The sequence below is a fragment of the Lepidochelys olivacea genome (genome assembly GCF_965140295.1).
Source record: "Lepidochelys olivacea isolate rLepOli2 genome assembly, chromosome: 2".
In the NCBI taxonomy this organism is placed as follows: Eukaryota; Metazoa; Chordata; order Testudines; family Cheloniidae; genus Lepidochelys; species Lepidochelys olivacea.
The window spans coordinates 75,548,635-75,561,002 of NC_140412.1; the positions used below are offsets into that span (position 1 = coordinate 75,548,635).

The 12,368-nt window shown below is 40.2% G+C and overlaps 1 protein-coding gene across 4 annotated transcripts in view; it reads right to left on the bottom strand.

The window, feature by feature from the left end:
- The window catches only part of DTNA (dystrobrevin alpha), a 315,284-nt gene that overhangs the window by 90,768 nt on the left and 212,148 nt on the right, over positions 1-12,368 (bottom strand). For all 4 annotated transcript variants that reach the window (XM_084620949.1, XM_084620950.1, XM_084620952.1 and 1 more), the window contains 2 exons: positions 2,060-2,145; positions 525-679 (listed from right to left, as the gene is read on the bottom strand). In XM_084620949.1, coding sequence (XP_084477075.1) covers positions 525-679; positions 2,060-2,145 — 241 coding nt within the window. The remainder of the gene's footprint in view (positions 1-524; positions 680-2,059; positions 2,146-12,368) is intronic.

Sequence of the window (12,368 nt, forward strand, 5' to 3'; positions counted from 1 at the left end):
CATTACACCAGAGCAATGCACAATCAGCTAGATGTAGTATTGGGTATTTTGGAGCTTCCCCCTGCCCCCACTCCAAAGCATTAGGTATTGGCCACTGGAAAGATATCAGACTCAATGCATCCAGAGTCTGATGTGCTGTGACAAATGCCATATTCCTTTCTTAGTAACTTCAGTGCTTTCTTGGATCCTACTAAGAATTTCTGCAAGAGAAAATCAGATGTTCAGTTGCCTGTAGGCTTCCATTTCCAACAGAGAAGAGGTGAGAAACAGTTCTTTTTCACTGGAGCATTTCAAGTGTATCTGTTCCTTCATCATAGACATGAGCAATTAGATACTTGGTTTGAGAATTGGATTTCACCATGATGGAGATATAAGGTCAGGTATTCACAACTGTAGCAGGAAAGAGGAGCAGCATGATTGTGTGCGCGCACGTATGTGTGTGTAAAGGAAAAAAAGAAAAGAACAAAAGAAAACTTGTTTAGTCATGTGACTGACAGCATGTCAGCGATGCCATCTTTCTTTACCTGTTGAGAGAAACAGGATTTTGCCGATTGCTCCGTGTAACCAAATGAAGGACCTTCGAAAACTGCAGTGGGAAGTTTGAGAACCTCCCGCAGAAACATATCATACCTTCCATAAACCATCACTCCACCAGAGTCTGAAATCATTGAGAAAATATCTGGGGAAATTAAAACAAAACAAAAAATAAAAGCAAGGAAAGGAGAGGTTTACTTCATTTAAACCGCAGATGATCTCTTAGTTCAACAACATATGATCTGAACTTAAAGTAATGAGATTTTATATATAATGTATTCTGCTTATGGAAAACATTATTGCACCTTTAATTTTAGCTTAACTTGCCAGAGGCAAAAGGAAAATGCACATGTAAGAAAACTATCAGATTTCTATATTAAAATATTCCTGCTTTTGTGGCTCTGCGGTGTCGTTCCTTTTTAGCTGGTGCTTGATGCGTAACATGAGAGAGTAATTTAGGCAGATAGAATGGATCCAATTGGACGAAATGCAAAACATCAACTACAACTTTTTGTCTGGTGCCATTCTGGCAGTGAGTTCATGAGGCTGTTTATTATTTTTTTGGACATGTAGAACACAACAAATTTGAAATTCATTACTTGATTCTTATCACATTTTTGTCTTAAATTATTTGTCATGTAAATATTACAATTTGTTATTCTATAGCTGCACCTTACTCTTTTTATTTTCCTTGATGATAGACTTCACTTTCTTACTAAAAAAAAAAAGTTTAAAAGGATCCAAAACTTAGTGGAGGATGCTAGACTAAGGGACCATTATAATTTTTCAGGCTGTTATGGCCACCTCTGTTCTAGATGGCAGATACCATACTGGGTACATCCGGAGGGAAATTCCAAGTGAAGGACCCTGCAGTTCACTGCTGGGAAACCAGTATCACACTACATCCTGCCACTGCATACAGCCTATGGACTCAAGGAATCAATAGCTATCCTTATTCACAACATCAGAGAACAGGGAGAACTAAGCACTGTACTCTAGATGAAGCTGATCCCGACGGACAAGAATTCTAAAAGGAAGTCTCTCAATGCTTCTGCAGCTAGAATAAATCTTGGCTAGTTTTGTTTGGAAAATGAGATAAATCCTGTAAAGTAGAAGGGATAGACATGTGCCCCTGGAAAGGAAATATAAACAGTGTTTAAACGGTATTGTTTTTCTAACTGAAAATGAGAGAGATATCATGAAAGAGAAAATTGTCCGATGATGCTTCATAATGCTAGACATTTGCTGTACTTAACTGTACTTATAACCTTTGAATTCAATCAATTTGATCAGAAATCAAATTTGTACTGTGTTCATCAGAATTAGAGATGTGTGACCTGGCTCCAAAACTGGTTGAGAGTCCATCCAAAAAGTGAACTTATCTGAAGATGCAAATTGGTTCAGCAAAACCCCACCATCACCAAATATAAAAATGCTATAATCCCATCAGGTCCACCTACCATTCTAGCACAATTTGATATCTTACAAAAATACAGGGATGAACGACAGACAAAACAAGACTTACATCTTAATTTGTCCATGATCTTTCCTCCACAAAGAGTTGCCAAAGCCATTTTGACAGCAAAAACTGAAATTTTACCATGTCCTTCCCTGTTTGATAATAAGAAGTTGTTATATGGCATGATCTGACCAGCATGAATGTACATTTTAACTGCATCTCTTTGACATGACATAATACACCAGGCACATATTATATGCAGGTTCACAGAAATCTTTAGATCAATGCATTTTTCTTTTCAGATTTTTACTGTTTTCTTTTGAGAGGACATACAACGGCAGATTTCTCTGTAAAGCTATCAGAGACCGTCTAAGAACATCAACAAGGCACATTTTAATATTAAGCTTATCAGAACAACATTTGAATGCTGGTTAGCACATTCTGCATTAAGCTGATTACTCTTATATATGGTTATTTGTACTACTGTAGTGCTCAAAGGCCCCAATAAAAATCAGGGCCCCACTATGCTAGGAGCTTACATCCTGTTTCAAATTAAATTGTAACAAGTGAGTGCAAAAAGCAATAGTGGGGAAAGGAGGATGTGGATAATGGCTAAAGAACATGTGGTTATCCAGGTTAGCTATTGTACAAGTTAATGGTTCCAAGCCATTTGCTGTTTTCAATTATACCCTTGATTTACACACAATCTTAGAAGGCATTTAGTTAAAACACTGACACTAAGGCCCAGTCCAAACCCCACTGAAGTCAACATTAGACCATTTATTTTCAATGGACTTTGGATCAGGCCCTATGTTAAAACCATCTTATCTTCAGGAAAAGCCTCTTTTTAAATATCACCCTTTGGCATGGTCAGAATTTACCATTTTGAAGGCATTGACATAATACTATAAAGGGTTTCACTAGTCCCATATGACCAAGCAGAATCCCACACTTTTCCCTGCAGGAGCGATGGCACAATCCATTGGTTAATCAAGAAGCTACACATCTGGAATATTTAATTTCACACAAATTCTATTCAATACTATTTAACACACATGAGGGTATTCGATATAGGGTGAAAAAGTTCTATAATAATTTTCCTACAAATCTAGCCACGTCCCTAGATCTTTTCCTCCTTGGAAGGAATAAGGCTGTATATTGTATATGCAGTGTCCATACACAATGTACACATTTTATGAATTGTTGATCTTTTCACTGAACTATTTTAAGACAAAACTCAGCTGCCCCATTTCCATACCAATTATTCTGCAGCCACCTCAGTGATTTATCATACAGAAACCTTAGCACATTCCAGTTTCTGAGCCAGTATTTTCTATCTTCATTAGAATGACCTCTGCTTTAAATTCTAAAATCATTTCCCTTGGTATGAAAAAAAAAACTAGCACAGGTTGTTTAAAGGAATTATGCTATTACAAGCAGAAGCATGAACATGCTAAAATGTACAATATCACCAAAAATAATAAAATTCCTCCTCTTTTGCATCAATTTTTTTGGTCTCAATTTTCAAATGGACTTTTTCTTTGGATTTCTCAGCACCTTCCCTCAGGGCAGTTAAGATACAAATTACATTGGGGCAGCATTTACCTATTACCCGTGGAGACGTTTAATGGGTTCCTATCTCTCTGTTTAACTAAATCACTGAGAGCATATTCTCATCCTAATAAAGAGAATTATTGTTTCACAGTCAGCCAATTCCTTTCTTTTCAATTTTACAGCATGACAAACCCATTTTTCTTTTGAGTTTCAGCAATGGGACTAATAACAGAACAGGGTACTACTCAGTATGAGGATGGCAGAGTGAGGCCATAAGATTCTGTGTCACTGTGGGGAACTAGATAGTCTCTGACCTCCAGTGTCTTCCCCCGCTCCCCGCATGGGTTTATTTATATTTACTTACAGGATTATTTTTTTTGAATGGCAGACACATCAGTTAGCCTTCAGCTTTCCACCCCAGGGACAGAGGCTTTTACCACACTTGAACGGTTATGGGAGCAGGAGAGGTGGGAAAGGAATATATTATATATAGGTTCTGGAACTCTCAATTTGATTTGATTCGTTTTGACACTATTTTGTATCAGTTATTTGTATTCATAAATACATAAATTAGAGCCAGTGTAAATTCAATTTGCCCAAAGTTTTATTTTTTTATATATATATATATATATATATCTCACACACACACGTCTGATAATTGGACCTGATAATGGGTCTAGGACTTTCCAAAGTCCCCAGGGCCCAGAAATGCTCCAGGCAACTCTGCTCTGTAGTATATAACTCCTCTCTACTAGCAGTAGTAGGACCTCTTGAGTAAAGTGCTGCCACACAGGAGTAAATACCTCAGCCACAGGCTGATAGCATCATGCAGGTATAGATTGAATTCAGAGTGCCTCAACTGAAGTGTTCATAACACCTCGCAGGCTGACTAACAGAAAGAGACTTACAATTTTACTCGTAGAAAGAACAGAGAGCACAAAAGATTTTGTATAGTACCTTTCATATTGAAGGTTTCAGAGTAACAGCCGTGTTAGTCTGTATTCGCAAAAAGAAAAGGAGTACTTGTGGCACCTTAGAGACTAACCAATTTATTTGAGCATAAGCTTTCGTGAGCTACAGCTCACTTCATCGGATGCATACTGTGGAAACTGCAGAAGACATTATATACACAAAGACCATGAAACAATACCTCCTCCCACCCCACTCTCCTGCTGGTAATAGCCCATCCAAAGTGACCACTCTCCTTACAATGTCTATGAAAATCAAGGTGGGCCATTTCCAGCACAAATCCAGGTTCTCTCACCCCCCACCCCCATACACACACAAACTCACTCTCCTGCTGGTAATAGCTTATCCAAAGTGACCACTCTCCTCACAATGTGCATGATAATCAAGGTGGGCCATTTCCAGCATAAATCCAAGTTTAACCAAAACATCGGGGGGGGGGGTAGGAAAAAACAAGGGGAAATAGGCTACCTTGCATAATGACTTAGCCACTCCCAGTCTCTATTTAAGCCTAAACTAATAGTATCCAATTTGAAAATGAATTCTGAATGAGGGGGGAAGGTGAGAAAACCTGGATTTGTGCTGGAAATAGCCCACCTTGATTATCATACACATTGTAAAGAGAGAGTGGTCACTATGGATGGGCTATTACCAGCAGGAGAGTGAGTGTATGTGTGGTGGGGGCGGAGGGTGAGAAAACCTGGATTTATGCTGGAAATGGCCCAACTTGATTATCATACACATTGTAAGGAGAGTGATCACTTTAGATAAGCTATTACCAGCAGGAGAGTGGGGTGGGAAGAGGTATTGTTTCATGGTCTCTGTGTATATAATGTCTTCTGCAGTTTCCACAGTATGCATCCGATGAAGTGAGCTGGAGCTCACGAAAGCTCATGCTCAAATAAATTGGTTAGTCTCTAAGGTGCCACAAGTCCTCCTTTTCTTTTTGTTTCATATTGAAGGTATCCCTCAAATGCTTCATAGTATTGAAGCAAAAGTGACTGTACAAACATAGAAGCCTGTACGTGTTAAGCAACAGCACAGCAGAGTTTTGAGATAAGGGAATGCTGGAACAACTGCAGCGGCACAGGAGCCAGCAACCAGAGCTGTAAACAGGGGCGTTTGAGTGGGAGTTTGAAAGGGGAGTTTGTCTTGTGGTGCTTGTTTGGGGTTTGCTTTTGCTGTGGGTGGTGTTGTTTTGGTGTGGTTTGTGTTTCCCAGATTAACAGGATTTAGGTGGGGAGGCTATGACAGATACAGAGGCAGCAGTGGGAGTGACCCATGTCGTGGAAGACACAATGAGGATGACTGGATGTGGAAGCTGCGGTATGTACATGATCCTGGAGGGGGTATCTGGTAAGAGTTTTGTCGGCATGAAATGCTGTCTGATAGAGCTGATGGAAGAAAAGATCTGAGGTTTGGAGATGCAGGTGGAAAGTCTGGTTGAGTTTAGAAGGGGGTTCGAGCAGATTATGGAGCAAAGACATGAGGTAGCTGAAGGGAAAAGCTCCGACTTGCAGATGGAAGCAGGACTGAGGAATTTGGAAGGGAGACTGGGTGAGGAAAGTGGTCAGTGGAAGCATGTGACTAAAAGAACCAGGCAGAGAAAAAAGATGGGCTAGTGAAGGAGAAAGAGAGCTCAAGAACAGGTTTGTAGAGTTAGAAAAATGACAAAGGGGCTCAGCAGGTAGTCACTGAAGGTGGAAGGGCAAGGAAGAAGAGAAGAGCAGCTAGTCCTACAGGAAAAGGGGAAGAGTCAATGGAGACTACACCAAATATGAGCTCCAGGAGGATACAGGATGGGTTGAAGAAGATACAAGGGAGAATATGAATGGAAAGAACTTGCAGCCAGAGGGAACAGGGGATAGACTGGAGAATAGCACCATCACCAGGAAAAGGCAGGTCTACGTGATCGGGGACTCATAGATTCATAGATATTTAGGTCAGAAGGGACCATTATGATCATCTAGTCCGACCTCCTGCACAACGCAGGCCACAGAATTTCACCCTCCTTACTGAAGGATAGGCAGGCCTGTAACCAGAGCTGATCCAGAGAATAGAAGGGTATGCTGTCTTCCAGGTGCTAAGATACGGGATGTAGACTTGAGGTTGAAAAGGATCCTGAAGGGAGCAGGAAAAAACCCCCCTAATTATCCTTCATGTGGGAACAAATGATACGGCTAGATTCTCGCTGGAAAGTATTAAGGGAGACACTGCTAGGCTGGGGAAGACGTTTAAGGAAATCGAGGCTCAGGTGATCTTTAGTGGGATTCTGCCTGTTCCTAGAGAAGGGCAACAAAGGTGTGACAAGGTTATGACTATCAACAGATGGCTTAGGCAGTGGTGCTATAAGAAGGGCTTTGGGATGTATGGCCACTGGGAGGCATTCATGGACAGAGGACTGTTCTCTCGGGATGGACTTCATCTGAGTAGGGAAGGAAATAGACTTCTAGGATGGAGGCTGGCACAACTGATTAAGAGAGCTTTAAACTAGGAATCTGGGGGAGATGTCCAGGTAATCTCCACACCGGATTTTAGCATTGAGAGGGAAGAAAACAAAGAAAGAAAGGATACGGCCGTGGGTAGGAGAATATATATAAGGAGGAGGGGCAGTATGGATACCAGTCTAATAGGTTATACTGGCTGTAGAATGACCATGCCTAATAGGGTACAGAATGTGAGCGAGGCCAAACAGCAAAAATTAAGATGTTTTTACACCAATGCGAGGAGCCTAGGTAACAAAATGGAAGAACTAGAGCTACTGGTGCAGGAAGTGAAACCAGATATTATAGGGGTAACAGAAACATGGAAGAATAGTGGTCATGACTGGACTCCAGGTATTGAAGGGTATGTGCTGTTTAGGAAAGACAGAAATAAAGGTAAAGGTGATGGAGTAGCATTGTATATCAATGATGAGGTAGAATGTAAAGAAATAAGAAGCGATGGAATGGATAAGACAGAATCCATCTGGGCGAAAATTACATTGGGGAAGAAAACTACAAGAGCCTCCCCTGGGATAGTGCTTGGGGTCTGCTATAGACCGCCAGAATCTAATTTGGATATGGATAGAGCCCTCTTTAATGTTTTTAATGAAGTAAATACTAATGGAAACTGCGTCATCATGGGAGACTTTAACTTCCCAGATATAGACTGGAGGATGAGTGCTAGTAATAATAATAGGGCTCAGATTTTCCTAGATGTGATAGCTGATGGATTCCTTCATCAAGTAGTTGCTGAACCAACTAGAGGGGATGCATTTTAGATTTGGTTTTGGTGAGTAGTGAGTACCTCATAGAAGAAATGGTTGTAGGGGACAACCTTGGCTCAAGTGACCATGAGCTAATTCAGTTCAAACTGAATGGAAGGATTAACAAAAATAAATCTGCAACTAGGGTTTTTGATTTCAAAAGGGCTGACTTTCAAAAATTAAGGAAATTAGTTAGGGAAGTGGATTGGACTGAAGAACGTATGGATCTAAAGGCAGAGGAGGCCTGGGATTACTTTAAATCCAAGCTGCAGAAGCTATTGGAAGCCTGCATCCCAAGAAAGGGGAAAAAATTCATAGGCAGGAGTTGCAGACCAAGCTGGATGAGCAAGCATCTCAGAGAGGGGATTAAGAAAAAGAAGCAGCATACAGGGAGTGGAAGATGGGAGGGATCAGCAAGGAAAGCTACCTTATTGAGGTCAGAACATGTAGGGATAAAGTGAGACAGGCTAAAAGTCAAGTAGAGTTGTACCTTGCAAAGGGAATTAAAACCGATAGTAAAAGGTTCTATAGCCATAGAAAGAGAGAAAGAAAGAAAGAAAGAAAGAGAGAAAGAAAGACCACTAAGCACTGAGGATGGAGTGAAGGTCAAGGATAATCTAGGCATGGCCCAATATCTAAACAAATACTTTGCCTCAGTCTTTAATAAGGCTAATGAGGATCTTAGGGATAATGGTAGCATGACAAATGGGAATGAGGATATGGAGGTAAATATTACCATATCTGAGGTAGAAGCAAAACTCGAACAGCTTAATGGAACTAAATCGGGGGGGGGGGGCCCAGATAATCTTAATCCAAGAATATTAAAGAAATTGGCACATGAAATTGCAAGCCCATTAGCAAGAAAATTTTTAATGAATCTGTAAACTCAGGGGTTGTACCATATGATTGGAGAATTGCTAACATACTTCCTATTTTTAAGAAAGGAAAAAGTGATCCGGGTAACTACAGGCCTCTTAGTTTGACATCTGTAGTATGCAAGGTCTTGGAAAAATTTTTGAAGGAGAAGGTAGTTAAGGACATTGAAGTCAATGATAAATGGGACAAAATACAACATGGTTTTACAAAAGGTAGATCGTGACAAACCAACCTGATCTCCTTCCTTGAGAAAGTAACAGATTTTTTACACAAAGGAAACACAGTGAATCAAATTTACCTATATTTCAGTAAGGCGTTTGATAGCATGCCACATGGGGAATTAGTTAAATTGGAAAAGATGGGGATCAATATGAAAATTGAAAGGTGGATAAGGAATTGGTTAACAGGGAGACTACAGCTGGTCATGCTGGAAGGTGAACTGTCAGGCTGGAGGGAGGTTACCAGTGGAGTTCCTCAGGGATCAGTTTTGGGACCAATCTTTTCATTACTGATCTCAGCACAAAAAGTGGGTGTGCGCTAATAAAGTTTGTGGATGATACAAAGCTGGGAGGTATTGCCAATTTAGAGAGAGACTGGGATATCATACAGGAATATTTGGATGACCTTGTAAACTGGAGTAATAGTAATAGGATGAAATTTAATAGTGAGAAGTGCAAGGTCATGCATTTAGGGATTAATGACAAGAATTTTAATTATAAGCTGGGTATGCATCAATCAGAAGTAACTGAGGAGGAGAAGGACCTTGGAGTATTGGTTGATCATAGGAGGACTATGAGCCGCCAATGTGATATGGCCGTGAAAAAAGCTAATGCGGTCTTGGGATGCATCAGGAGAGGTATTTCCAGTAGAGATAAGGAGGTTTTAGTACCGTTATGCAAGGCACTGGTGAGACCTCACCTGGAATACTGTGTGCAGTTCTGGTCTCTCATGTTTAAGAAGGATGAATTCAAACTGGAACAGGTACAGAGAAAGGCTACTAGGATGATCCGAGGAACGGAAAACCTGTCTTATGAAAGGAGACTCAAGGAGCTTGGCTTGTTTAGTCTAACCAAAAGAAGGTTGAGGGGAGATATGATTGCTCTCTATAAATATATCAGAGGGATAAAAACCGGAGAGGAATTATTTAAGCTCAGTACCAATGTGGACACAAGAATAAATGGATATAAACTGGTCATTGGGAAGTTTAGACTTGAAATTAGATGAAGGTTTCTCACCATAGAGGAGTGAAGTTTTGGAATAGCCTTCCAAGGGAAGCAGTGGGGGCAAAAGACCTATCCGGCTTTAAGATTAGACTCGATAAGTTTATCAAGGAGATGGTACGATGGGATAACATGATTTTAGCAATTAATTGATCTTTAAATATTCATGATAAATAGGCCCGATGGGATGTTAGATGGGGTGGGACCTGAGTTACTACAGAAAATTCTTTCCTGGGTATCTGGCTGGTGAATCTTGCCCATATGCTCAGGGTTTAGCTGATTGCCATATTTGGGGTCGGGAAGGAATTTTCTTCCAGGGCAGATTGGAAGAGGCCCTGGAAGTTTTTCGCCTTCCTCTGAGGTATGGGGCACGGGTCGCTTGCTAGAGGATTCTCTGCTCCTTGAAGTCTTTAAACCACGATTTGAGGACTTCAATAGCTCAGACACAGGTGAGAGGTTTTTCACAGGAGTGTGTGGGTGAGATTCTGTGGCCTGCGTTGTGCAGGAGGTCGGACTAGATGATCATAATGGTCCCTTCTGATTTTAATATCTATGAATCTATGTTGCAAAAATTGCCACTTGCTTTTAAATTGCCAGAGTGGAGCAGAAGATCCTCTTTTTAATGCATAGGGGTACTGCCCTCTATGGCCAAAAATGAGTATGAGGCCAGGTTTCAGTCCAGGACTTGAGCCTGCAGCCCTCTGGCCAAGTATGAGAGTGGTACCAAAAGAGCTGCTTTGACACCTGTTAAACTATCCAGTTATATTTATGCTGAAATTGCCATAAAGAAAATAGAAGTCTAATGCATAGACCAAAAGAAAAACAAACTACAGTAGTATCTTCTGAATGTTTTGAAATACAACAAATTTATTCCTTTAGAGGGGCACAAAAACTCTGATTTCATAGTTGACTAGACATGAAACAGGCTTTTAAACCATACTATCACTTCCAAGGGGAACAGAATTTCTTCAAACAATTATGGGGGCTCTTAACACCTTAATCATGACAGTGAACTCTGAATTGTCACAGTGTATAATTAAGAGTTTCCTTTCTTAGAAATATTTCAGTAAGGAAATTAATTGGAATCAAGCTGAGCTCTTTCATTCAACTGAGCAATACGTACAATGACCAAATCTCTGAACTGCACTTCTTGCAGGTCTTTCTTCTTTTTTAATGGTTAGCAGGACTAGATAACTTGCATTGATTGACAAAGCTGGAGAGAGTAAAGAATTTAACATTTTGCGACTCTGAATGGAAGGGCAAATGAGAAGCTGCTTTCAGGACAGGTATTGAGCTTCTCCACAGACTGACTTTAATTCTAGAAAAGACATTTGTTTAAAGAGAGGGGTGAAACCAAGCCCCTCCAATTATGTCCTGTATCTTTCATAGCCTGGAGACAGAAGCTTGCTTCCTAATACAGGTATCCCAAAGAGCATAACAAACTGCAGTCTCCATGTCAGTGAAGACAGCATCCACATTTCAATATTGAGCAAGTGTGATAAGGACAGTTTGTAACATATTTCACACTATCAATCGAGAGCTCTTCAAGAACTATTGTACTGGATTAGACCAGCATTCCATGTAGTCTGATATCATATTTCTGACAATGGCCTACACTAAATGGTTGAGAGGTTTGAACTAGCCATCCTGTTGTGTAATAATGTACCACAGAGTGGTAGAAGGGCAGATATTTCTTCCTGATCCCAGCTGATCATCTTATGCCTTGAAGTAGATGCAACTGCCCAGTTTTCATGTGCAATCTCCTTTCTTAATTACATAAACAAATTAGGCATGCATTTGCACAGTATTTAGAAATCTGACCTCCTCATGCTGTTTTGAAACATACTAAGCTCTTCTATCACCTGACAGTGAGTTTCACACACTAACTATACACTGAATAGATTCAAATGTCCTTTTAATTTTGACTTTTAAATTTTACAGAATTCCCTCGTTATTGTATTAGGATTGATATATCTGTATTATTGTAGTTCCTCTTATTTTCCTCCTTTCCAAATGGAAGATCTCAGGAAACACTCAAAATCTTGGAAAAATTGGGATTCAGATTATTAGGGCACTCCCGAGGATGCACAAAATTGAATGTCTGAGTCAGTTATATATTAATGTAAATTTTAATTTAAAAAAGATTTAATCTCCCAAATTAATTGGAGACTGAGGACTGTAAAGTGCAAATCTCCCCTCTAAACAGACAGTAAGAGACAGCCCTGTAATCCTTAGTTAAGGAGAACAGGGTTACTAGGGGGTTAAATTTAGGATTTCAATGTGATTGACATCTACTTTAAGTCTCCTTCACACTGCCAGAGCAGAGTACAGGGACCTCAGTGTAAATATGAATCCAGACCAGGTACTCTAATCTGGGGATGAGACATAGTCAAGGTTTTACCCAGCCTTACTGCCTTCTACTGGGTTTTACAGCATATATAAAAGCAGTACAATGTCTGTTTTTTCCAAACACATTGCACTGATTGTTTCTGTGCTTGGGCATTTACGGGAA